At 37.6% G+C, this 27,568-nt stretch overlaps 1 protein-coding gene across 2 annotated transcripts in view; it reads right to left on the minus strand.

Annotated features, from left to right (window-relative positions):
- The window catches only part of LOC148163649 (ankyrin repeat domain-containing protein 26-like), an 89,829-nt gene that overhangs the window by 41,479 nt on the left and 20,782 nt on the right, over positions 1 to 27,568 (minus strand). Inside the window, exons 8-13 of one of the 2 annotated variants that reach the window (XM_088025469.1) lie at positions 24,642 to 24,714; positions 19,502 to 19,595; positions 14,905 to 14,987; positions 12,711 to 13,778; positions 9,577 to 9,731; positions 2,000 to 2,170 (exon numbers count right to left, since the gene is read on the minus strand). In XM_088025469.1, coding sequence (XP_087881595.1) covers positions 2,000 to 2,170; positions 9,577 to 9,731; positions 12,711 to 13,778; positions 14,905 to 14,987; positions 19,502 to 19,595; positions 24,642 to 24,714 — 1,644 coding nt within the window. The remainder of the gene's footprint in view (positions 1 to 1,999; positions 2,171 to 9,576; positions 9,732 to 12,710; positions 13,779 to 14,904; positions 14,988 to 19,501; positions 19,596 to 24,641; positions 24,715 to 27,568) is intronic. The other variant, XM_088025468.1, reaches the window with a different exon arrangement.

The following is a 27,568-nucleotide window of genomic DNA, read 5'->3' on the forward strand; positions in this document are numbered from 1 at the left end:
CTAGTGTTTTGAGGATTTACTGTGCAACTACTATGCCTCATTATGAACGCTGTACACATCTTAAAAGTATTTTAAGCCTCACAACAATCTTATAAACATAGGTACTCATATTAGGTATTTTACACAGGAAGAAAATGAGGCACAGAAATAAGTAACTTCCCCAAGCCCATACAGCTGGTCAGGAGTAGACCCAGAATTCAAATCCAGGATATGTGCCTTCAAAAACATGTGTTTTACAATATGTGGTGAAAGTAATATTTAAGTCTTTCTAACTAATATGATAGGAAATGAATCTACTATTATTCCATTTCTAGCTATAATTATACTCTATGAATCTTACACATATTTTTTAAAATAAAAAGACTTCATACCTAGGCAATATTGAAAATCCACTCTCAATAAACTAAAGATCTGCTTCTTCTAAAGAAGTTCATCAATGGCATTCATTTATTCATTCAACTGTTTATTCACAACTACATACTTATGGAGCACACAGTATGTGTCAATGACACTGTTGGTACAGGAACCATGGCTTTTATAATTTAGAACTTTTATACTCTAAAAGTAATAATCTATGATAGATTAATAGTTTATTTTTCAACTATAAATAAAGTCTTTCCCCCTTCCCCAGAATCTAAACAAATATTAACTTAATGCAACCAGATACTTCAAAGTCCCTAACAAAACCATAGCTATTCACGATACTGTCAAAGGCACTGAATATCTAAAATCATCAAGGAATGATCAGTACCACTCAGAATGGCCCAAGAGTTTGTATATTTACTATTATCTATATATTTTTAAGTCTATGAATGATAGTATCTGCACATTCAATTATATGAGAATACTCCACTGTGGAACCCATTCTGAATAAACAACTTCTTGCCACGGGCACCTGGGTGGCTCAGTCGTTAAGCATCTGCCTTCGGCTCAGGTCATGGTCCCAGGGTCCTGGGATCAAGCCCCACATCGGGCTCCCTGTTCAGCGGGAGTGTGCTTTTCCCTCTCCCACTCTCCCTGCTTGTGTTTCCTCTCTCGCTATGTCTCTGTCCAAAAAATAAAATCTTAAAACAAACAAACAAACAAAAAAAAACACCTCTTGCCACAAAACTACATGAATAGGAGTACTAAGGACAATTACTGTAATCTTTAAAAGATAATGTAATACAGGGGCGCCTGGGTGGCTCAGTCATTAAGTGTCTGCCTTCGGCTCAGGTCATGGTCCCGGGGTCCTGGGATCGAGTCCCACATCAGGCTCCCTGCTTGACGGGGAGCCTGCTTCTCCCTCTCCCTCTGCCTGCCGCTCCCCCTGCTTGTGCATTCTCTCTCTCTCTGTCAAGCAAATACAAAAATCTTAAAATAGGGGCGCCTGGGTGGCTCAGTCGTTAGGCGTCTGCCTTCGGCTCAGGTCATGATCCCGGGATCCTGGGATCCAGTCCCACAACGGGCTCCCTGCTGGGCAGGGAGCCTGCTTCTCCCTCTGCCTCTGCCTGCCGCTCCCCCGGCTTGTACTCTCTCTCTCTGTCAAATAAAAAATAAAAACTCTTAAAAAAAAAAAAAAAGATAATGTAATACAATCAATAAGCTTTCTAATATTTGGAAATGCAAACAAAATTAAATAACCATGTCTATCTCTATTGGATCATCTCCAGCAGCATACAAATGTACTCTAAAAGCTCCCATCTTAAAAAAAGAAAGACAATTCCCTTGAATTCCACATTCTTTTTCAGTTATCATCCATTTCTCTATTACCTTTCCCCATAAAAATTCTCTAAGGAGTTGTTTCGACTTATCCATCACAGTCCAGCTTCCATGGTGACTACTGAAACTGCTCCTTGTCAGAGTCCCTTGTCCTCATCTTAACCTTTCAAGCCGTGTGTCTGATATACTTGACTATTTCCTGCCCGAGCCTGTACCTACACTACAGCGTTTTATTTCCAGAAAAAGTAATCACTGCTAAACTTCCTTCAGAGGGAAATGAAGAATTTATAGCTTTTACCTTCCTTCATCCTGATCCATTTCACCTGAAGTGCTCTCATCATTCACTTGTAGTGGACACGAAGTTAGGGAATCGGCCTTCTCAAGCCCTGGCGTAATCACAGATACTTTTGATGTCCATTTTTCATTTTCATCTTTCCTTACTTCCTTCATATGCAAACCAGGATCACTACTTTTAAAAATCCAGTTAAAATATCCATTAAAAAACCAATGTTTTCTAATAATTTTACGGGTAAAGAATAAAAACAATTTTTTTGTAAAATTCTGTTAGCCAGCTCAATTGGCATTTATTAATTCACAGAACAGTTATGAAATCCAACCATATACAAGGAAATACACATCCCTTGCTTCAAAGACAGATACATATACAACTACAATACAGTGTCATTTGTGGGGACAAAACTGCTATGGATCTCTTTGTAGGAGCTGTGGAATCAAGGACCATACAGCAAGGGACCTCGGAAAAGTCGTGCCTACCCATGCATCAGGTGACGGGCACACTCACTACATTCCCAGCTGTGGACCCAGCAATAGCCCATAAACCGGTTCCAGCCCCTTCCTCTCAGCCACATCTGGGAGCCCCTGGAAAATACGGTCTTAGATAATCACCCATGGATGAGAGAGACTTTTTGGAACACCAGATTTCCTGCAGAAAAGTTCCAGCACACCACCAGAGCAAAAAAAATATCAGGTTTGGACACACTGGAAAGGTAGTCATCAAAGGCTACTTCAAATGCAAAGACAGCAATGCAAAACTTCAAAGAATATAAAAAGTCAAGGATATAGGACACCAAATCTTCCAGTAATTGATCTCAAACACATGGAGATCTGTAATTTATCCAAAAAAGAATTCAAAATAGCAGTTTTAAGGAAACTTAATGACCTACAAGAAAACACAAAAAGCCAATTCAGGGCTGCCTGGGTGGCTCAGTCAGGTGAGCGTCTGACTCTTGGTTTTGTCTCAGGTCATGATCTCAGGGTCATGAGATCCAGCTGTGCATCCTGCTTCCACTCAGTGCAGAGTCTTCTTGTCCCTCTCCCTCTGCTATTCCCCCCACTCACACACACGCTCTCTCTAAAATAAATAAATAAAATCTTCACCAAAAAAAAAAAAGCCAATTCAATAAAATGAGAAAAACACTGTATGAATAAAATGAGAAGTTTAATAAAGCGTTGGAAGGGAACCTGGGTGGCTCAGTCAGTTAAGTGTCTGACTCTTGATTTCAGCTCAGGTCATGATCTCAGGGTCGTGGGATCGAGCCCCGGGTCGGCTTGAGAATCTCTCACCCTCTCTCTGTCCCTCCCCCGACCTGCTCTTTTCTCTCTCTCCCTCAAATAAATATGTAAAATCTTTTCTTTAGAAAAGAGCTGGAAATAGTAAAAAAGAATTAAACAAAAATTCTGGAGCTGAATAATATAGTGAATGAAATGCAAAAAAGCAATAGAAATCACTGACAGGAAAATGGATCAAAAAAATCTGTGAATTTAAAATTTTCAAATTTTAAAACTTTCAAATTATCCAATCAAGGAGGTGAAAGATATGTACACTAAAAACTACAAGACTTTGATAAAAGAGAGAGCAGAGACACAAATAGGAAGATACCTCGTTGTTTATGGTTTGGAAAAATTAATATTGAACATCCACATTATTCAAAGCCATCTACAGATTCAATGCAATCTCTGTCAAAATTCCAGTGACATTTTGCACAGAAATAGGAAAAACAATCCTTAAATTTGTATGGAACAAAAAGGACCCCAAACAGCCAAAGCAGCCCTGAGAGAGAACAACAAAGGTGGAAGCATCACACTTCCTGTTTTCAAACTGTTACAAAGCTGCAGTCACCAAAACAGAATATGGAACCTGCATAAAAACAAACACAAAGACCAATGAGACAGAATCAAGAACCCAAAAATAAACCCATGCATATAGTCAAGAACACTCAAAGAAGAAAAGATAATCTCTTCAATAAATGATGCTGAGAAAACTGCATATTCACATACAAAAGAATGAAACTGGACCCCTAACTTACATCACTCACAAAAATTAACCCAAACTGGATCAAAGACTCAAATGTACAACCTTGAGCCATAAAACTCCTACAAGAAAACAGGGAAAACACTCCCTGACATTGATCTTGGCAATGATTTTGGATATGACATCCAAAGTACAAGCAACCAAAGCAAAAACAATGGAACAATGTTTCTCCACAGCAAAAGAAACAAGCAACACTCTAGTTCCATTTACGTCAAGTATAGGGGAAGGAAGGGAAAAATAAGATAAAAACAGAGAGGGTGGCAAACCATAAGAGACTCTTAACTATAGGAAACAAACTGAGGGCTGCTGGAGGGGAGGTGCGTGGGAAGACGGTGTAACTGGGTGATGGGCATTAGGGAGGGCACTTGTGATGAGCATTGGGTATTACATGCGAGGGATGAATCACTAAAGTCCAGCCCTGAAACTAATAATACAATATATGTTAACTAACTTGAACTTAAGTAAAATCTAAAAAAACAAAAAAGAAACAAGTAACATAATGAAAAGGCAACCTACAGAATGGAAGAAAATATCTGCAAACCACATATCTGAAAAAAGGCTAATATCTAAAATATATGAGGAATTCATACAATTCAACAGCAAAAACCAAATCATTCAAATAAAAACTGCAAAGCACCTTTACAGACAGCTTTCCTCAGAAGATATGCAAATGGCCAACGGTACCGAAAAAGGGGCTCAACATCACTATTCATCAGGGAAACGCAAATCAAAACCACAATCATATATCTATCACCTCACACCTGTTAAAGGGCTTTCATCAAAAAGACAAGAGATACCACTGGCAAAGATGTACAGAAAAGGGAATCCTTGTACACCATTACGGGACTGTAAATTGGTACAGCCGCTATACAAAACACTGCGGAGATTCCTCAAAAAACTAAAAATAGAACTATCATATGCTGCAGTAATCCCATTTCTGGGAACATATCTGATGGAAACGAAATCATCATCTCGAAGTGGTATCTGCACCCCTGTTTGCTGCAGCATTATTTACAATAGCCAAGACAGGGAAGCAACCTAAGTGTCCATCAGTGGATCCATGGGTTTAAAAAATGTGGTATATATTTACAATGGAATATTTTAGCCACAAAAAAGAGGGAAACCTGCCATTTGCGACAACAGAAATGAACCTTGAGGGAATTATGCTAAATGAAATAAGTCACACAAAAAGACAAATACTGTATGATCTGACTTACATGTAGAATCTTAAAAAAACAACAACAAATTTACACCCTGCTGCTTGCCAGGGGTAGGAGGCTGTGGGAAATGCGTAGATACTGGCCAAAGGATACAAACTTCCTGTTACAAGATTAGTAAGTTCTGAGGGTCTAATGTACGGAATGGTGATTACAGTTAACAATACTGTATTATATATTTGAAAGTTGCTAAGAGGGTTGCTAAAAGAGAAATGATAATTATGTGAGATGATGGAGTTATTAACACTCTTACCATTTTACAATATAAAAGTGTATTAAATTAATATACGTATACCTTAGACTTACACAGTTATCTGTCAATTATACCTCAATAAATCTGGAGAAAATTCAAAAATACTCATCTGTCATTATATATATCACTCAAAAATAGCAATAACCTGGTTAATTTTGTTTGAAAATAAAAGGATTTGGGGGTGCCTGGGTGGCTCAGTCGGTTAAGTGTCTGCCTTGGCTCAGGTCATAATCTCCAGGTCCTGGGATCTAGCCCTGCATGAGGCTCCCCACTGAGCTTCTACCTCTCCCTCTGCCCCTCCCTCCTGCTTGTGTGCTCACTCTCGCTCTCTCTCTCTCTTACAAATACATTAAAAAAATTTTAATTTTTTTAAAGAAAATGATTTGGTGACTTTTGTATACTTTTAGCCAAGTATTTAATCCTAATATAAAAAGCTAGATTTACCAACAGAAAATTATAATTACTTTTTCATGGACTAAATGTATGCAAGAGAATATTAGCAGCATATAGCTACCCAAATTTACAAAAAGAATGAAAGTTCCCACAGGAGATTATTAATTTAGGAATTGAACATGAGCCCCTAAGAGCACTGGAAACAAAAACAGAGCTAGCAATTATTGTTTTAAAACTGTTACACAGATAACTCTTCTAGTTAAAATTTAACATCCAAAAAAGAAGGATCTTCCTGAAGGCAATTATTAAACAATTCTTTTTAACCCAAATCTCAAAAATAAACCTATAATTACAGAATATGAAATAGCTTTCATTTTGAACACAGTTGATAGAAGCAACTTTTAAATAGAAAACATCTAGTTAAAGTCACCTCAAACCTGGGGGGGGGGACCCAAATATGAAGCCATGGGAAAAGAAGCCAGCACAACCAGTTTTAAATGTGTGTGACTGATCAACGCCCACTGGCCTCACTCACCAACCAACCAGTGTCAGCTCCTCCCTTCTCAAAGAAAGCCAGTAGGAGACAAAACCATTCCATACACATGCCTCACGTGCCAACCAATCAACAACAGTCTCATCCAAATTACCATGGTGTTTCACATGATGACAAACCACTTAATTCTCTGAAAGTCCCCCAAACCTTAAACTCTACTCTTCCCAAAACCCTATATAAGAATAGCAGACTGCTCTGTCAGAAAAGACTCTAAGTGACCAGCATAGGTCTATCTTACTAGTAGCCAATAAATTCCAACTTCATCTTTTTATTTCAGATATTGAGGGCTCATAATCTTTTGGCAAGAATTTTTAAAGTCCTATAATTTGCCACCATATTTCGTTTTCCTTAATAAAATATAAATGAAGTTTGCTATTCCTCTGATCCACTTTACCATAATTAAAACTAGCATAAATACCAGTAAAAGAATAAATAGCAAGTAACCACAACATTGGGCCCCCCAAAAATAAAAAAAAATGCATACAACTGACAGATTAAATTGTCAGAATGGACCCATATCAAACTTTCTTTTTGTTTAAGTGAGAGTATTATGTTAAAAAACAATACATGCAGGTGAAACTCCATGCACTCAATAAACATTTGCTGAACAGAACTGTATACGCTAGGACGTTTTCTAGGCCCTGAGGACGTGGCGATGAACAGATAAAAATCCTACTCATGAGTGAAGTAAACACAATACAATAAACTACACAGGCAAGATAGTACTAGAGGAGGAAAACTAAAGCAGAGAAATCAAATTTTGATGTGCCATAGGGAAAGAGGTAATCAGGATAACCAAGAAAGGCCTTGCTAAGAAAGTAACTTTTAAGCACAAAATTGAAGGGGAGGGGGGAAAGGAAGGAGCAAGGAGCAAGGAAGCCATGAGGGTATTGGAGGGAAAAGCACTCCAGAGTCAACAGCAAGGACAGAGGGATGCTCGAAGTGTTTGTAGTGAGGGGAAAAAAGTGAGAAATTCAGTGTGGCTGGACAGCGTGAAAGGGACAGAAAATAGGAGTGAGGCAGTAAGGGATAGGGAGAGACCAAGATGAACAGATCATACAAGGCCTTGTAGGTGTTACAAAGAACTCTGGCATGTACTCTGAGTGAAATAGGAGGCAATTGGGTTTTGAGCAGAGGAAGACATAATCTGACTTACATTTTAATAGATCCACTGTGTTCAGAATTAATGGAAACAGAGAAAAGACAAAAGAACAAACAAGAAGACCAATTAGTTAATTATTACACTTATACACACAACAGATGATAGTGGCTTGGTCATGGAAGATGTGTTTGGCTTCTGGATATATGTTGAAGGAAGACCTGACAAGATCTGCTGACAGATTAGATGTGACATGTATGAAAAAGAAAAAGACATGAGTCAAAGATGATACCAAGTTTTCTGGCAGAGCAACTGGAAGAATTGTCATTAACTCAATTAGGAAAGACAAGAAGGGCCGGTATAAGAAAGAATATCAGTAGTTCGATTTTGGACATGTTAAGTTCGTAAGACCCAAGAGCTATCCCAAAGAGACATCAAATAGGCAGTTTAATATGTAGGTCCGGAATTACACAGAGAGATTTGGGCTGGAGATAGAAACTTGAAGATCATTAGAATACACAAGATAGTAAAAGTCAAGAGAAGGAAAATCAAGGACTGATTCCTGGAAGATGTCAATGTGTAAGTAAGAGGTGGGGGATGAGGAGAAAGCAGCAAATCAAGCTGAGATGTACAGACTAGGAAGGCAGGGGGAAAACCAGGGGAGTGAGTCAGATCCTGGAAGCTCAGTGAAGACAGAATTTTGGAGGAGAGAGTTCTCCGTTGGGTCAAATATTGTTGATAGGTTAAATAAAATGAGATCTAAGAAATTATGTCTAGATTTATTAAAATGAAAATCAGTGGAAACCTTTGTAAAATCAATTCTGGAGTAGTGGGAGTGAAAATTACTAGACAGAATTCAAGAGTGAATGGGAGGTAAATCCGGATCAGTGAGTGTACATGGTTCTTTTAAGGATTTCATAGCTAAGAGGAAAGATCATAGATGATTTAATTTTCTTGTTTGGTTCAATCCTTACACAATGATGACGTAGTATTTTTGTAATATATTTTGTAATATAGTTTTTTAAATTACATACATGTAGCATTAAATGTTTTTTAAAACAATGCCAGACCAAGGGGGAACCTGGGTGGCTCAGTCGGTTAAACCTCTTGATTTTGGCTCAGGTCATGATCTCTCGGTTGTGCGATCGAGCCCCGCCTGGGGCTCTGCTCTCAGTGCCAAGTCCGCTTGTCCCTCTCCCTCACCACGCACTCTCTCTCTCTAATATAAATAAAATCTTTAAAAAAAAAAGGCAGACCAAGGCATTAAATAATTCACAAAATTATACAACCAAAAGACTCCTTAAAAATTTTCTAGATGTAGTGTATATATATATATATATAACACTATATAACCTGATAATCATTTTTTCTCATGCTTAGAAAGACCACAGAAACACTATTAAGTTTGAAGAGCAATATTTCATGCTTGATAAAAATCATCTAACTCTAGGATATACCCAAAATAATTAGTCATATTAAAATTCTATAAGAGGGGCGCCTGGGTGGCTCAGTTGTTAAGCGTCTCCCTTCAGCTCAGGTCATGATCCCAGGGTGCTGGGATCGAGCCCCACATCGGGCTCCCTGCTCCGCGGGAAGCCTGCTTCTCCCTCTCCCACTCCCCCTGCTTGTATTCCCTCTCTCGCTGTGTCTCTCTCTGTCTGTCAAATAAAGAAATAAAATCTTAAAAAAAAATAAATTTAAAAAAAGGACACCATATTTAAAATTTTTGAAACACACTGCTAAAATCACCCTTCAGAAAGGATTTACCAATTTCATCTAACAACAGTGTATAGGAATGCCTTTTTCCTCACATTTGCTAACTTTGGGTATTATTTTTTTAATAAAATATTTATCACAATGACCGCAAAAAATGATATCTCGTTATTTGCATTTTTCTGATTAGCACCCAGGACGGAATAGCCCTACTAAAAATATAAAATTTGTTAATCATGAATGTTAGCTCCAACTAGAATTTGTTTTATAGGAACATAATAATTACCTACTATTTAAATATTGCTATAGGCTTACCCATCAGAATCTTCCTTTTTCCCAAAAGGAAAGAGGTGGTTTTCAGTTTTTCCACTCTCTCTTTGTGGAATTAGTCCAGCAGCAGCAGCAGCGACAACACACACGTTTTCGAATACTGCCATCCCATTACTTTGCTGTCTCTTCTTTTCATTAATCTTTAATGGAAATTTGATACTAAGGATAATTGTTACTACTTTATTCATTAAAAAGAACTTTTTGCATTAATTATACATTTTTTCAAGATTTTATATATTTATCAGAGAGAGAGCACAAGCAGGAGGAGGGAGGTGCAGACAGAGAGAGAAGCAGGCTCCCCACTGAGCAGGGAGCCCGATGCGGGACACGATCCCAGGACCCTGGGATCACGACCTGAGCCGAAGGCAGACGCTTAACGACTGAGCCACCCAGGCATCCCAGAACTTTTTTTCATTAATTATAACATTTGACTCTTAGTTTGTCATAATTTTAATCGATAAAAATATTTTGTGTTTAACTTTATCATTATAAATAATTGCAATTTTTATAAATTCTGCTTCATTTCTGTTTGAATAAAAACAGCAGAATTGGGACGCGTGGGTGACTCAGCTGGGTAAGCGTCTGCCTTCGGCTCGGGTCTGATCCAGGGTCCTGGGATCGAGGCCCGCATCAGGCTCCTTGCTCAGTGGGAAGCCTGCTTCTCCCTCTGCCTGCCGCTCCTCCTGCTTGTGCTCTCTCTCTCTCTCTCTCTCTGACAAATAAAATCTTAAAAAATAATTAATTAATTAAAACAGAATTTTCCCAAATTTGAAAAAGGGCTTTCTTAATTTTGTATTCATATCCACGGTTTGCTCCCTACCATTCCCCACCCCACCCCATCTGACCAGCAGATACAAAGAAATAAAAAGACAAAGACACAAAATGTGTCATCTTCTGTCCTTACCACCTGGATTTTGCAAAAACAGCCAGATTTAAAGGATGTGACATTGTGGTGCTCCAGGAACAAACAGAAGTTTTCCTCTTTCTACACTGAGCTATTTTTTCCCCAACTACCTTTTACAATTCTTTTTTTCATTTGGATCCTAGGGCTATCAAAAAAGTGACAGTGTTCATTAAAATATATGAACCAAAGTTCACCACAACACAAAAAGAACAGAGTGAAACTGTTAGTGTAGAATTTTGGGAAATGAGTAATGCTCCCCAAATTCCACATTCAAAAACCATAAAATTTTATAGCTAGAGGATATAAAAGTAATTATCAACTTTAATCCTGTTTTCCACTGATAAATGGGAGTAAAACCAAAAAAGGTTAATTTGGTCCAAAGTTCCTAAAGTGGCATTACCTAGCATCTTATGGCACCGAAAGAGATGATACAATTCTTTGATGCTGAATCAGGTAAGTTATCAAACACATTCATTAAATTAATCAGATACATTAAAAGTATGACACTGGCACAGTAATTTCATATCTTAATTGGGGACACGGTGCTTAGCTACTTCTTCTTTCAAAGGAGGATATCTCTAGATTTTTGTCTATTTTTAAAACTCAATTCACCTCAAAAGTCCATTTTCTCCCTTCGAGTTAAATACTGAAGGTTTCTGAAGGTTTCTGCTACCTACATTATAAAAATCATACATGTCAAAATGTACCATACTTTATTAAACATAATATGAAGGTCTGACTCAACAGAAACATGTGAGAATGGTGACCAAAAAAAGTGGAGGGGGGCGCCTGGGTGGCTCAGTCAGTTGGGCCTCTGACTCTTGATTTTGGCTCAGCTCATGATCTCGAGGTTGTGGGATTGAGCCCCGCATCAGGCTCCATGCTCAGTGGGGAGTCTACCTACCTCTCTCTCTCTCTCCCTCTCTCCCTTTAGCCCTCCCCTTGGCTTATGCTCTCTCAATAAATAAATAAATCTTAAAAAAAGAGTCTGTTTTTAAAAAATGTGGAGGAAGAAAGTGATAATCCAAATATTTGTTATTAAAAATATCTCAACGTGGTCCTGTTGGAATTCTAAGTTCCAAGAGTACAAAGCAGAAAAGATTGCACATACTGAAACAATAAATAGGTTTAGCTGAAATATTTGTTTATATCTTTTCTCTTAGTCATTGCTTCTTTCCCATTTTATTGTTTATGGAAACGCAGTTTATATTTAAGCCAATAGATAAAAATAAAAACCCTAGAGATGGGGCACCTGGATGGCTCAGCGGTTAAGCGTCTGCCTTCAGCTCAGGTCATGATCCCAGGGGCCTGGGATGGAGCCCCATGTCAGGCTCCCTGCTCAGCAGAGAGTCTGCTTCTCCCTCTCTCTCTCCCTCTGCCTCTCCCCCGGCTCATGCTCGTGCACACACGTGCGCGCTCTCTCAAATAAATAAAGAAAACTTAAAAAAAAAACAAAACACTAGAGATTATTATATATTTTTTAAAGATTTATTTATTTGAGAGACAGAGAGCGAGAGCATGAGCAGGAAGGGCAGAGGGAGAAGGAGAGAGAAACTAAAGCACACTCCACACTGAGCACAGAGCCAAACGTGGGGCTCAATCTCACGAACCTGAGATCAAAACCCAAGCCAAAACCAAGAGTCGGATGCTCGACTGTGCTACCCAGACGTGCCAAGATAACTGCATTTTTTTAAAGTTTTTTTTTTTTTAAAGATTTTATTTATTTATTTGACAGAGAGAGACACAGAGAGAGATGGAACACAAGCAGGGGGAGTGGGAGAGGGAGAAGCAGGCTTCCCAATGAGCAGGGAGCCCGATGCGGGGCTCCGTCCCAGGACCCCGTGATCATGACCTGAGCCGAAGGCAGATGCTTAACGACTGAGTCACCCAGGCGCCCCGATAATTGCATTTTTTAAGGAATTTTCTTTACGGTTACTCGGGTTCATGAGGTCACATGGTGCATAGCTAAATTCGTTCCCAAGTTCACATGCCACTTGGGAGACTGACGGAGAAACCTAAGGAAAACAAATCATAAGAATGCTTTCCTGCACTCCTATCATTTAGATAGCAGAAATAAGCTATTTCCGAACACAATCACGTATTTAGACAACCCCATTTTATACACGATCTCTTCTCCTAAGTGGAAAATCAAAATGACTCAGATAACTGATAAAGAGAAAAAAACAAAAGAGCAGCAGCAAAGTGAACCTCTTACCTCTTTTTGAAGTTGAACTTTCTCTTTTTCCAAATCCAGGAAGTCTATCTGTAACATGCCTATCTCGTTCTTAACCTTTTGAACATCTTGCTGTATTTCTTCTTTTAGATATACTTCTGATGTTCCGTAACTACATGGTGGAGAAGAACTCTCATTTTCTACTTCGGGTTCCATACTTCTATAGTTATTAGTACTGTCATTATCTGCACAGAATGGCTTCCGGAACAAGTCTTTTGTCTTCTTGTAAGTGTCTGTAACAGCAGAACTATTGTGCCTTTTTATTTGAGCCATCTGTCTCACCTCATTGGAGCTGGAAAACCTTTTGTCACAAAGGCTTTCCGAATGACTAGACTGAGGTATATGTCCCATCTCTAATTTAGAATTAGTGCTACTTTGGTTCATACTTTTTACCATTGGCATGTCAAGCTCTTGGTCTTCTTTCACTTCAAACATAGCGAGTGGGTTCCTTACTTTTTTATTTTCTGTATCACTTTTAAAACTCTTATTTTTGTTAAAAACATGCTCAGTGTCTGGTTTGTGACCATTTTCACAGTCCGATTTATTTTCACTTAAAGTAAAATCAGAAGATGACTGCCAAGCATATTTGAGACTAGACGTTTTTTGTTCAGCAAATGCCTGAAATACTAGAGGGACAGGCACTGCAAATGTATCCCTTTTCTCACAATCGAGTCTGTCATTTGTCAAGTTAGAAGGTATTTCCATTACGTTTGCTCCTTCTTTAAAGTTACCATGTAGTGACTCTTCCTTAGGATAAGGAGGAATTTTGTGTCTTTGACAAGTTTTACCAAACTTCCGCTTTAACTCACTGGTGATGAGTTTTAAATTCTTTTTCCACTCTAATTTGCCTTGTTTGATCCAGAGTTCCTCATGCTTTTGCACAGGAGGATGTTCTGAATATACAGCTACACGAGCCTCTCTATCACAGTTCTTATTCATCTCTGGTTCTCGAGACTTTTTTTGCAGATGCAAAAGTGGAACATTAATTTGCTTGGTTTGATTTTCAGATGTCTTTTCTGCCAGGATACATGTTTGTAAAATAACTTTATCCTTAAGTAATCAAGTATGGACAAAGAAAAATTAGAAAATAATTAAAATTTAACTGTTAGATTTCTTAATCTATGTTAAGCTGCTCCCAAGTCACTGGATTGTAACAAAGAAGCGAAAAATAACTCGCCCTAGCTTAAGACAGAAGAAAAACATAAATCCATCAACTTAACTTTGTCAGTTTTTTGGAAATAAACAATTCATTCCATGTTCCATCTACCAAAAAATGAATTACATTATTTTTAATGTGACAAACTTAAAAACATTTTACCTCACCATACCTTACATAGCCCCTACCGTGCATTTGAGGATTTTCTTTAAAGACTAATAACTAGAGAATAGGCAAATTTTAAGTTATTAGGAGCCAAAATCAATTAACATCAATCAGAAAGAAAATTCCTAAATCTTAATTCAAATTATATACTATGATAGTGTTATACATCACTATAATTATCTGCTTCTATCCAGCTCTAATATAATGTCCACTGAGAGTGGATAAGAAAAATGTTAATAATACTGATTTCCTACGCTGAAATGAAATAACTGAAAGAGTTATGGTTTATTACCCAACTACAAAGGTCCCATCCTGGAAGGTGGGATTCTAGGCAATTGGCAATTGTGCTGACTTTATGACCCCACTCTCTGAAGTCAACTACACAGAGATCACAAGGCAAAATAAATCTTTAATCTTGGCATTAGTGATGGGCAATACAGAACTGCACATTTGGAACCACTGAGGATAATTACTCCTTCTACGTGGATCTAAGTCAGTAGTCATCATTATTACGCTGCTCATAATTTCAACTGTTTAAACATATGATTCAATATTTGGTGTTACCTTCTTTATCACATAAAAAGTGACAAAAATGGAAGAAGCAAACACTGTTCAGGAATTTTTTTTTCCTCTCAATTCCAAGGATGAAGTTTAGCTATAAGTTACTATAAATTCTAACAATAGTTTAAGGTTTGTAACTTGTAAAATTTTATAAAAACTAAATATTAAATTATAATCTATTGACTTCAATATGTCCATTCAAAAGATAATTTCATTTGAACTATGTTACGTTATTAAAGCAGGAAAAACAATATAAAAGCGGAAATTTACATTTAAATTTAACTTTTTACATACCTGTAAGTGCTTATTGTCCCTTTCATCAAGTCTTTTTTGCTCTTCCTCTGATGTCCTTTCTAAGTCTCGTTCTCCTGGCAAATCTATATATTTAGTTAAAATGGACTACTGAGAATGGTTAGATAAAAGCTATATCCTTCTTAAAAACAGAAAATAACATTTCATCTATTGATAGTTCAAATTAAACTTAATCTTTAGCTGAATATTTACTTTAAGAAACACTTTTAATTACCGGAAACTTCAACAAACCATTTGGGAAATACTAAATGTCACCAGGTTAAAGACATACAAACATCTCAACGATTCATTCACAAGTTCATCCACCTCACATCAATGAACAAAACACTCAGAAACAAAATTTTAAAATGCAGCAGAAACATGTAAAATCACAACAGACTATTCTTTACCTTGTAACAGCACCTCTTAACACCCAAAGCCTCAGCTACAACATTATTCATGGTTTCCAAAATTATTAGGATTTTTTATGCCTTTATTAGTGTACAAGCTTCCTATGGGTGTATGTCGCTGCTGAGTGTAAACATTCCTGAAATGTTTTCCTCTCCTACTTGATAAATTTCTTCACATCTTTTAGGACACAGACTGCTATGTAAAGTCATCCTTGATTATGGCTAGTCTTCCCCAGATTAATAGGTGTCTCTTTCTTCAGGGGTACCTTAGTACTTTACAGATTTTTCTAGTGTATCTTCACCACCTGAACTGTAAATTACTTCTTTCTATATCTATTTCTTTGGCTCCTGGACTATATGGGACAATCTCTCTCTCTCTCTCTCTTTTTTTTAGAGAGGGGGAGGAGCAGAGAGAGAGAGAGAGAGAGAGAGAGAATCTTGACCGGGCTCCAAGCCCAGCACTGAGCCACACAGGGGCTCGATCTCACAACTCTGAGCTCATGACCTGAGCCGAAATCAAGAGTTGGACGCGCAACCGACTGAGCCACACAGGTGCCCCTATATGGGGCAATCTCTTAAGTCATCTCTATGTAAACTGTCTTCATTTTACTCAGTAATTATTTACTGAGTTCCCAGTAAGTGCTAGGCACCCAGGTTTCAAGAAGCACGTAGATAAAAGGTGTCAGGAATGGTTTTCCTGGACATAATGCCTGAACCGAAACTGAAAACAGTGAGGTCAGCCAGATTCAAAGGGATTAGAGGGAGGAAAACAGGGAGAGTATGCAAGGCTGTAGGAAGACAAGGGAGAGAACACACGACAGGGTAAATATTTGTCTAAAAGGGAGAGAAGCACACAACAGGGTAATACAGGGATCTAAGAGGAAGACATCAGCAGCAGTTCAGAATGCCAGAGAAAAGGGCAGACGGCAGAAAGGGCTAGAGAGTTTGGCAGAAGTCAAGATTATGAAAGCTTTATATGTAAGTTTAAGATACCTGGACACAAATATATTTTCAACAGTGGTTCCTAGTCATATTGACATTTGAGACAGATCACTCTAAATGCCGTGGAGAGGGATGAATTTGAGGGGCACTGTCACACAAGATGGGAGATGAATTACAAGGCAGTACTGCAAAATAAAGATGAAGTACACCTGAACTGACAGAATGGGTCCAGAAATATTGAGGATATAAAATTATCAGGGCACAGTACAGAATAAATCTGTATTAAATGAATAAGCACACAATCGTGGGTCCCTAGAGAACTAACTTTGCTCACTACTTTATAAAAGGCATCAAGAGAGAAGAGAAACAATCCACATGAACTGTTTTAAGTTGCTTGTATTTCTAATTTTTGTTTCAGATCTTCCTTTGTTACAGGAACCTGTAGGTATTTTAGAAGTCCTCCTTCTTGAATCTACCAAGCTCGGGAAGAAGTAACAGCAAACAAGTCACTTGCAGAGGTAAATAACTTTGCATTTCTTGCCCGTACTCACTACTCTAGGAGATCATTGAAAATCTTTTGAAAACACAGTGTTAATTCTACAAGTAAAGAAAGAACCTAAAACTACAGGGGTGAAAAAAATATTGTACGATTTATGAGTACAGACCTGATCACATGACTGATAAAAGGCATGGAATTAACTGGTACATTAAGTAGAGCACACATTAGATGTGGTTAATCAATAGACTGAGTATCTTAGTAGAATGAAAACTGACTTTCCACATATTATTTTTAAATAATATAGTGCTCCTTAAAACCAGTATTCCATTTATTCATTAAAAATAATAAAGGGAGGTGCCTGGGTGGCTCAGTCAGTTAAACGGCTGCCTTCGGCTCAGGTCATGATCCCAGGGTCCTGGGATCGAGTTCCGCATCGGGCTCCCCACTCAGCGGGGAGTCTGCTTCTCCTCTGACCCTCCCCCCTCTCATACTCTCTCTCTCTCTCATTCTCTCTCTCAAAGAATAAAATCTTGGGGAAAAAAAGGAAATAATGTATAATACGCTTTCAGTATGGAAATAGGACTACCAAAATGGAAAAAAAATCAATTTAATCGCCACAGAATTTTTAGATACTGAAAATCTTTTGTATTTCAAAATCAGTGTCATACTTACTGATAATAACAATTTTAGCATTTAGGGAATGAACGCGATAATCTCTTTTGTTTCCAAAATTAGTTTGATTTGGTAGATCATGTTAGTCTTTAAAAGGTTTTTTTGAAACAGCTATCATATCAAAAAATTAGCTATCTTAAAAAAGAAAAACAGCCAAAGCTTCCATATTCAAATTAATCTCATTTGAATAATGAATACCAATACAACATAGATCTTTGATGTCCCATAGATCTCAGGAGGATGAATGAGTGGCTGTTTTACCCCAAGTTTAGCATTCCATCTGCTTTCAGTATTCTTTGTGGAGCAGCTGTAATTTAATCTGCTTTAGTGCAAATACACTCAAGCCATCTAAAGTGAATTCTCTCAAGTTTCCTCATCAACTCCAAAATTTCCTAGCTACCGCGACTTTCTTTCTTCCCTCCTTCCCTTCACTATCCACCTTCTTCAAAAGTAATTTCTGGGGGCGCCTGGGTGGCACAGTCAGTTGGGTGTCTTGGCTCTTGATTTCAGCTCCGGTCATGATGTCGGGGTCCTGGGACTGAGCCCCGCATCGGGCTCCAGGCTCAGCAGGGAGTCTGCTTAAGGATACTCTCTCCCTCTCCCGTTGCCCCTCGCCCTGGTTGCTCGCGCTCTCTCTCTCTCTCTCTCTCCCTAAGATAAATAAATAAGTCTTTAAAAAAAGTAATTTCTGGATCTATGGTCTTGACTGTTCTGCTTTTACATCCCTTTGATTATGGATTATCTCCACCGCTTCTTTCCTCTTGGTGTGGCAGCAGTATCTTACATCTATAACCTCTCTTTCTCCATCTCCTTGCTCCCCTCTAGCTAAAAACATGCTCAGCAATAAAAACAAAGTCATGCTCTTCCTTGATCCTATTATGTCTTAAACTATCCAGTGGCCCTTCCAGATTTCTCTATAGGGAAGTCTAAATCCTTGCTACGTACGGAGCACATGACCCAAGGACCACCAACACTGGCATCACCTGAGAGGTCAGAATGCAGAATCCCAGACCTGCTGCTCACAATTGCATTTTTAACAAGGTCTCGGATGATTCACTACAATTTGAGAAATTCTGGTCCATACGGAGTCTGCTGCCACATTCCTTTACCTTAACTTAACCTTCTAGAAAAAGCCTCAAGTTCCTATCGATTCTCCAAAACTGAAAATGTATTAAAAGTCATAAACTTTCAGGGTGCCTGGGTGGCTCAGTTGTTAAGCGTCTGCCTTCAACTCAGGTCATCGTCTCGGGGTCCTGAGATTGAGCCCCACATTGGGCTCCCTGCTTGGCGGGAAGCCTGCTTCTCCCTCTCCCACCCCCCCGCCTGTGTTCCCTCTCTCGCTGTCTCTCTCTCTGTGTCAAATAAATAAATAAAATTAAAAAAAAAAGTCATAAACTTTCTAATGGACTTTTTATCAGGGCGAAAGCTTCCTTGATCTCCCCCTAACTGACCCTGCTCTCTTCTTCCTTTCAATTCTCTTATTTTGCACTAAATGGTACTATCTTATGAAGTGCCACCATTTTGTATGACATTAAGATATATACATTTATAGCCGACTAGGACATAGCTCTGCATAATCAGCTACGCCGGTCCTTAATGTCTTCCCAACAGTGAGGAAATCAGGAAGAGTGGAAAAATTTTGGCATACTACTCTGACAAACTTTGGTACTGGAAGCTCACTTGATATTTTTCCTGCATTTCAAATACTCTGCTCTTCCTTCTAAAGAATTATTTTATGTTACCACCTTCCACTATAAAGAGCTGCCTTTGCCCTTCATTTACTCCCGGTACTCTCCGCCTTTCTCATCATTCCCTCTTTTGCTCTTTTCCTCTTATTTCCTGATGTTCCTTAGGTCTTAGAGTATCTTGAAATGGAACCAGTAATTTAGTTCCTGCAGTGGCACTCTCAATTTAATCTGTTGCTGACACCTGATATCAATTTATCTCCTTTTCACATCTTTCTCCTTTCTATGCGTTTAATAGGTGATTTTCTTTGGATATTAGAACATATCAATCACTATTCCCATTTTAAATTAACATTCTATCAAGTGACTTTTTAATAAAATACAATTCTTACCTTCTACTTCTTCATTTAATATACGTGGTCCCTTCTGATCCGCAGCTCCAGATAAACGTTTAACGTCTTTCTTTGGAAGACTCTCAGAAATACTCTGTTAAAATTAACATCAAAAATGAGCTGCATAAAGACTTCCGAATCCTTTTCTAAGAAAATATCTGAATTTCCGATGTTAACAGCAATCAGACTTACAAATAAGAAAAGCATGTATTGAAAACCAAAACATCTCAAAACCTCATATATGCTTTCTAGATTAAGGGTACCTTTTAATCTACATTTGCCCACTGACTCTGTAAACCGAACATGGAAGGCCAGAGTAAATACTTTCATAGACAGAAGACTGATTTGTATGTACCTTTCAACAGGAACTAACAAAACACCTAACTCTCCTTTGCATTCCCCACCAAAATAAAAGGACATTAAAAAGATGTATTTAAACAAATTCTTTAATAAGTATATTTGCTACAAATTTAAACTCTTCCTGACGGCAGAAACGTTTTCAGTGCTCAAAGAAGAAGATACTGGACATGATGAGAAACCTTGGAGTATATCATCTTGAGTATAAATAGAACACTGTGGTAGCTGCTGCTTCATTTAGATAAACAAAGGCTTGGAATTTTTATTGATAGGATAAATGGTTGAATGAAATGGCAAAGAAAGAAAAAAACTTTTCTTGAAATTATATTTAAATAATAGCAAAGCAGTTTAGATACAGGTATGAAACTCTTCAAAAAGTCTAAGCTTTCCTAAGGGAAGAATAAGAACATTTATTTATTAATTACCTAAAATGTACCAGGCACTTATTTTAGTATGCACATTTTCTTTTCTACACCCAACAGTAACAACAATGATTATGACAATGGGGCGGATCTTCCCGCTTCCTGGTCATTCCAAGACATAAGAGTGAAATGATGCATAGATGTGATCCATGGTTCTCTCTGTCTAGAACGTCCTTCTCCAAGACCCTGGCACGACTGGTCCTTCTCATCCGCCACTTGGCAGCTCTTGCCACATTCAGAGAGATCTTTCCTGACTAACAAAATTCCACTCCCATTCTCATCCCCATCCTAATGACAAACTCCCCCAAAATTCCCTAACCTAACATTTCCATTTTCTTTATACAAAGCACTTATAGTAACTTACAATGGATTGCTGTTTCCTTATTTTTTCTGCTCCTACCACTACAGCCTAACCCCTCAACTTATACAGCCTGGTACATAACTGATATTCAATAACAGAAATGTATTTAAGGTCAAAACATATAAAATCTCACTGAGGGGGGTGCCTGTGTGGCAGAGTCAGTTAAGTGTCCAACTCTTGATTTCAGCTCAGTTCACGATCTCAGGGTCATGAGATCAAGCCCCATGTCCGGCTCCGTGCTGAGCATGAAGCCTACTTGGGATTCTCTCTCTCCCTCTTCTTCTGCCCCTCCCCACCCCTCTCACACGCGCTCTCTCTCTCTCTCTCTCTCTAAAAAAGAAATAAAATCATCTCACTGAGAAGGTCTCAAGTACCAAGTCACTATACTGTCGACCCTTACACAATGCAAGGGTTAAGGGCGTTCACAGCCGTGCAGTCAAAAATCCACATCTAACTTTTGATTCCCCAAAAACTTAACTACTAATCTCCTATTGAACTTCCTACTTTAAACGCAATTAGACTTAAAATAGGAAAAATGTAAATTAAAAACCAAAACATTCAAAGAGAAGACCTAGTATCTGCTCTCTAGATCTAATCTACGTCTTAATCCTCATTTGGCCCTGGACTCTGTAAAGTGAGCATGGAAGGTCAGAGTAAATTATAACCTAATGCTGACCTTACCATTAATGTAACGTCAATTAACCCATTTTCATGTTATAGGTATTATATACTGGATTCTTACAATATAAAGAAAAGGCTATTAAGAAAATCATAAGGAAAACAGATTAACAGTACTGTACTGTATCAAAAAAGTCTGTGTGTAAGTGGACACACAATTCAAACTCATCCCGTTCAAGGGTCAGCTGTATACCTATACAATGTCACTGAAACTTAACATATCCCAAATTAGAAATCCACCTGCCCGTTCTAACTTTGCCATTCTTTTCTTGACACTACTGCCATTTATTTTATTGTCCTTCAGAAATCTTCACATTTAAAAAAAGTGTCCTCAATATTTAATAAATCACTAAATACTGCTGTGATCATTTTTGTCCTGTATTTCTATAGCAGCCTTTACAGTATACAAAGTGTTTTCACATTTGTTCCCACATTTGTTCATTACACATACCTGAGAGGTAGGTATTAGTACCATTTTTATGAATGAGGTCACTGACATTCAAACAGGTTAAACAAGTTTTTCTGGGATCCCACAGCTACCAAGTGACAGAACCAGGATGCTAGCATATCTTTTGACTTCGACTATGGTGCTTGCACCATTGTGTAGCACCTGCCTGTGCTAAGAGGTCAGGCCCTTTTTACCTCCTTCCATGGTCTGTCACCTTAGAATAGGTCATCATCACTTTATACTTATGTTACTACAAGTATGGCTGCCACAAAGATACTTAATGCATACTATTTTAACTATCCAAAAAGGCTTTTACCTATTAAAACACCACTAAACCAGGGATGCCTGGGTGGCTCAGTTGGTTCTGGGATCTAGCCCCATGTGCTCAGTGGGGAGCCTGCTTCTCCCTCTCCCTCCGCGCCTCCCCCAGCTCACGCTGTCTTTCTCTCTCTCTCTCTCAAATAAATAAAGAAAATCTTTTTAAAAATAAATAAATAAAACACCGCTAAACCAAATTGTTATTATAATCCCAAAGCTCCTTGTAAATCCACTTGACAATCCAAATATAATACTTTCAGGGCCCCTGGATGGCTCAGTCAGTTGAGCGTCCAACTCTTGGTATCAGTAGTGCTCTGCGCCCAGAGTGGAGTCTGCTGCAGATTCTCCCTCTCCCTCCTGCTCACTCACTCTCTCTCTCTCAAATAAATAAAATCTTAATATATATATATATATATACACACACACACACACACACACACACACACACACACACATACACAAACACATAGAAAATGCTTTCGAGTCCCAGGCATTAGCTTTTCAGGTTCCAAGTTGTAAAAAACTGTAACCCAAACTTTCTAGATCTGATTAGGAATTTTGCACATCCATATACACCACAGAATCACATCTGGCCATAGCTTGGCCTGGAGTAATTCTTTAGTTTTTTAAATAACTTAATTTCAAAACCCAAACTACTTCCTTATGACTCCTAAGCCTCAGTTTTCTGCAATAATACTACGCAGCTTTCATTAAGTTAAGCTTGCAAATTAGCAGAACTGTATTATGCTGTATTATTATATTTAGCACATAATTATTTTATCAATTACACGTAAAAAGTATAAGGAAATAGTTTTTATGCGTAAATGCAGAGATGACAGAGAAAAGTCTAAGCATCCCCATTTATGCTTTAACATCATTCAATGCTATATATATATATATTGTTTTAAGATTTTATTTATGTATTTGACAGAGAGAGAGACAGCGACAGCAGGAACACAGGCAGGGGGAGTGGGAGAGGGAGAAGCAGGCCTCCGGCCGAGCGGGGAGCCCAATGCGCGGCTCGATCCCAGGACCCTGGGATCACGACCTGAGCCTAAGGCAGATGCTTAACGACTGAGCCACCCAGTCATCCCAGAACTTTTTTTCATTAATTATAACATTTGACTCTTAGTTTGTCGTAATTTTAATCGCTAAAAATATTTCGTGTTTAACTTTATCATTATAAATAATTGCAATTTTTATAAATTCTGCTTCATTTCTGTTTGAATAAAAACAGCAGAATTGGGACGCGAGGGTGGCTCAGTTGGTTAAGCGACTGCCTTCGGCTCAGGTCATGATGCCGGGTTCCTGGGACTGAGTCCGCCGGCTCCCGGCTCGGCGGGGAGCCTGCTTCTCCCTCTGGCCCTCTCCCCTCTGTTGTTTCTCTCTCTCTCTCCCTCTCTCTCTCAAATAAATAATACATAAAATGTTTATAGAAACTAAAAAAGGAATATAAATCTGAGCCATATTGTTAAAAATTCATATATTTATGACACATTATGCACATTACTTATAACATTCCATTATATAGAATTCCATCTGTCTGCTCATTTATTCACATTCAGAAAATATGAAATGGCTTCTTCCAAGCAAGACTTTATTCTAGGCGTTCTAGGAGATGCACAATTACGTTTCCTAACATCCAGTAGCTTATAATGATGCAGGGGCTTTAAAATGAATATTTAAATAAGAATGAAATTTTAAATTTTAGAATCTGATACAAAGATTGAGTAGATATTTTTAAAAACTATACTATAAAAGATTTCTCAAATTGGACATTTTATCATATGGCTATGAAGAGCCTCTGCCTCTAGAGCTGATTATTATTTTAGGCAAAACATGTATTCTTCACTTAGATAAAGTTTTAAGTATACTCTTAATGGAATTATTTTGAAAACACAGTGGAATACCTTTGCAATATAAATTTTGAGAAACAATTTAAATTTCTGAATTTCCACAATTTCTAATATAATTTTAGTCTAAATGTAGAACAAAGGATAAAAATAGAGAAAAAAGTCTTTTTTGAAACAATATGTTACCAAGGTAAAAAATGTCCAAGATAAAAAATCTCCGCAATAATTGAATCCACTATAGATTTCATTTAGGCATGAGTATACACGTCATATTAAGAAAGAAAGAAAGAAAGAAAGAAAGACAGAAAGACAGAAAGAAAGAAAGAAAGAAAGAAAGAAAGAAAGAAAGAAAGAAAGAAAGAAAGAAAAGTCATGTTAACATAATTTAAAACTCACAGTAAGAATCGTTACCCTTGACCAAGTATCTTATTTCCTCCATTATGGAAAAGTTTTTCCCAATATAATTTTCTGTCATTATGTATTTTCCAGCCCACTTTTTTCAGTCTCTACCTTCAGTATTTACCAGAGTAAAAAAAAAAAACAATTTTCAACTCATCATATTTCTACAAAATGGTTTGTTATGACCAACTTTCCATCACAAACATAAAATGATAATAGGTAGGCCACTGCTAAATTTTAAGAGTAAATAACATACAAACTAAATTCAAAGCAGGAAAACAAATTGCACAAGAGAGTACTTTACCTGGATACCAAAATTTAAGTCTTCAGCATCTGATGTAAGCCATGAATCATCAGTACCAGGTTTAATGGAAATACTTAAGAGCAAAAACATACAACAAAAGCAAGTTTATTAGAAAGAAAAATCGAATGAAAGGTCAGCTATCTATTTACTGAATGAAGTTTCTTGATATAATTAAAATTTGGCCTCTGTTTTTGTTACTAAGTTTGTATTTTAATTCCTGTATCACTAACATACAAGTACTATATTAGTTTCATGTATACAATATAATGATTCGGCAATTCCAAACATCACCCAGTGCTCATCATGACAAGTGCATTTCTTAATCCCTACCTCCTATTTCACCCATTCCCCCACCCATCTCCCCTCTGGTAACCATCAGTTTGTTCTCTATCATTAACACTCTGTTTCTTGGTTTGTCTTTTTTTTTTTTTTCCCTTTGCTCATTTTTATTGTTTCTGAAATTCTACACATGAGTAAAATCATATGGTATTTGTCTTTCTCTGACTGACTTCACTTAGCATAATACTCTCTAGTTCCGTCCATTTCATTGCAAATGGCAAGATTTCATTCTTTTCTATGCCTGAATAATATTCCATTGTGTATATATATCACTTCTTTATCCATTCATCTATCAATGGACACTTGGGCTGACTCTGGTAAATAATGCAGTAGTAAACATAGGGGTGCATGTAGCCCCTTGAATTGGTGTTTCTGTATTTTTTGGGTAAATACCCAGTAGTGCAATTACTGGATTATAGGGTGGTTCTATTTTTAACTTTTTGAGGAAACTCCATACTGTTTCCCACAGTGGCTGCACCAGTTTGCATACCCACCAACAATCCAAGAGGGTTCCTTTTTCTCCGCATCCTCGTCAACACTTGTGTCTTGTGTTTTTGATTCTAGTCATTCTGACAGGTGTGCAGTGGTGTCTCATTGTAGTTTTGATTTGCATCATCCCCGATGATGAGTGATGTTGAGCCTCTTCTTCTGTGCCTGTTGACCATCTGTATGTTTTCTTTGGAAAAATGTCTGTTCATGCCTTCTGATCATTTTTAAACTGGGTTGTGTTTTGGGTGTTGAGTTCTATCAGTTCTTTATATTTGTATACTAACCCTTTATCAGATATGTCATTTGCAAATATCTTCTCCTATTCATAGGTTGCCTTTTCATTTTGTGGACTGATTCCTTCGCTGTGCAAAAGCTTTTGATTTTGATGTAGTCCCAACAGTTTATTTTTGCTTTTGTTTCTCTTGCCTCAGGAGAAATAATTAGAGAAAAAAAAAAAAACAAACACTGCTATAGCCAATATCAGAGAGATTACTGCTTGTGCTCTCTTCATGTATTTTTATGATTTCAGGTGTCACATTTAGGTCTTAAACCCGTTTTTGAGTTTATTTTTAAAGAAAGTGGTCCAGTTTTCCCAACACCATTTGTTGAAGAGACTGCTTTTTCTCCATTGGATATTCTTTCCTGCTTTGTCAAAGATTAATTGACCATATAGTTTTGGGTTTATTTCTGGGGTTTTCTCTATTCCACTGATCTATATTTGTATTTTGCCAGTACCATACTGTTTTGATTACTACAGCTTTGTAATAGAACTGGAAATCTGGAATTGTGATACTTCCAATTTGTTTTTCAATATTGCTTTGGCTATTCGAGGTCTTCAGTGGTTCCATACAAAGTTTAGGATTGTTTGTTCCAGTTGTGTGAAAAATGTTGGTATTTTAATAGGCATTGCATTAAATCTGTAGATTGCCTTGGGTAATATAGACATTTTAACAATATGTGTTTTTCCCATCCATGAGCATGCAACGTCTTTCCACTTCTTCTGTCTTGACACAATTTGTCATCAATGTTTTATAGTTGTTAGAGTATAGGTCTTTCAAAATTTGGTCTCTGTTTTTAAAAAGGTTTTCATTATCTATTTTGCCTCCACCTCTCCGAAGATGTGAAATACCTACTAAAGACCCAGTCTCAGTTACCATACCTAAGAGTGACAGGCAAGGAATTCTGAAATGTTTGAAAGTTAATTGTTTAAAAGTTAACCACAATGAATTATCACCTTATACCTGTCAGAATGGCTAGAATCAAAAACAAAAAAAACAAGTGTTGGTGAGGATGTAGAGAAAAAGGAACCCTTGTGCACTGGTGATGGGGATAGAAAATGGTGTGAAAAACAGTATGGAGGTTCCCTGAAATATTAAAAATAGAAATACCATATGATGCAGTAATTCCACTACTGGTTATTTACTTTCCCAAAGAAAATGAAAACACTAATTTGAAAAGATATATGCGCCCCCATGTTTATTGCATTATTTACAACAGCCAATATATGGAAACAACCCAAGTGTCCATCAACAGATGTATCTCTTACACACACATATACACACACACACACACACACACACACACACACACAGGAATGTTACTCAGCCATAAAAAAGAATATGATCTTGCCATTTGAAACAATGTAGATGTACCTAGAGGGTATTATGCTAAGTGAAATAAGTCAGAGAAAGACAAATAGTGTATGATTTCACTTATCTGTAGAATCTAGAAAGCAGAACAAATGAACAAACAAAAAGCAGAAACAGACCCAGAAATAGGGAGAATTCTGTATTGCCAGAAGGGAAGGGGGTGGGGGACGGACACAATGGGTGAAGGGGAATGGGAGGTTCAGGATTCCAGTTATAGTAAGTCACAGGGATACAAGTACAGCATAGGGAATATAGTCAATGGTACTGTAATAGCATTATGCAGTAACAGATAGTAGCTACACTTGTGGTGAGCATGGTGTAACATATAGAGTTGTTCAAGCACTACCTTGTACACCTGAAACTAACTTACCATCTTGGGTCAACTATGCTTCAATTAAAAGAAATAAATAAATATATAAATGTTAAAGAACAAATTAATGCTATTAGTGG

The sequence above is a fragment of the Eumetopias jubatus genome, unplaced genomic scaffold, assembly GCF_037043125.1.
Source record: "Eumetopias jubatus isolate StellerSeaLion01/CBP00866 unplaced genomic scaffold, mEumJub1_p1.0 scaffold_8, whole genome shotgun sequence".
In the NCBI taxonomy this organism is placed as follows: domain Eukaryota; kingdom Metazoa; phylum Chordata; class Mammalia; order Carnivora; family Otariidae; genus Eumetopias; species Eumetopias jubatus.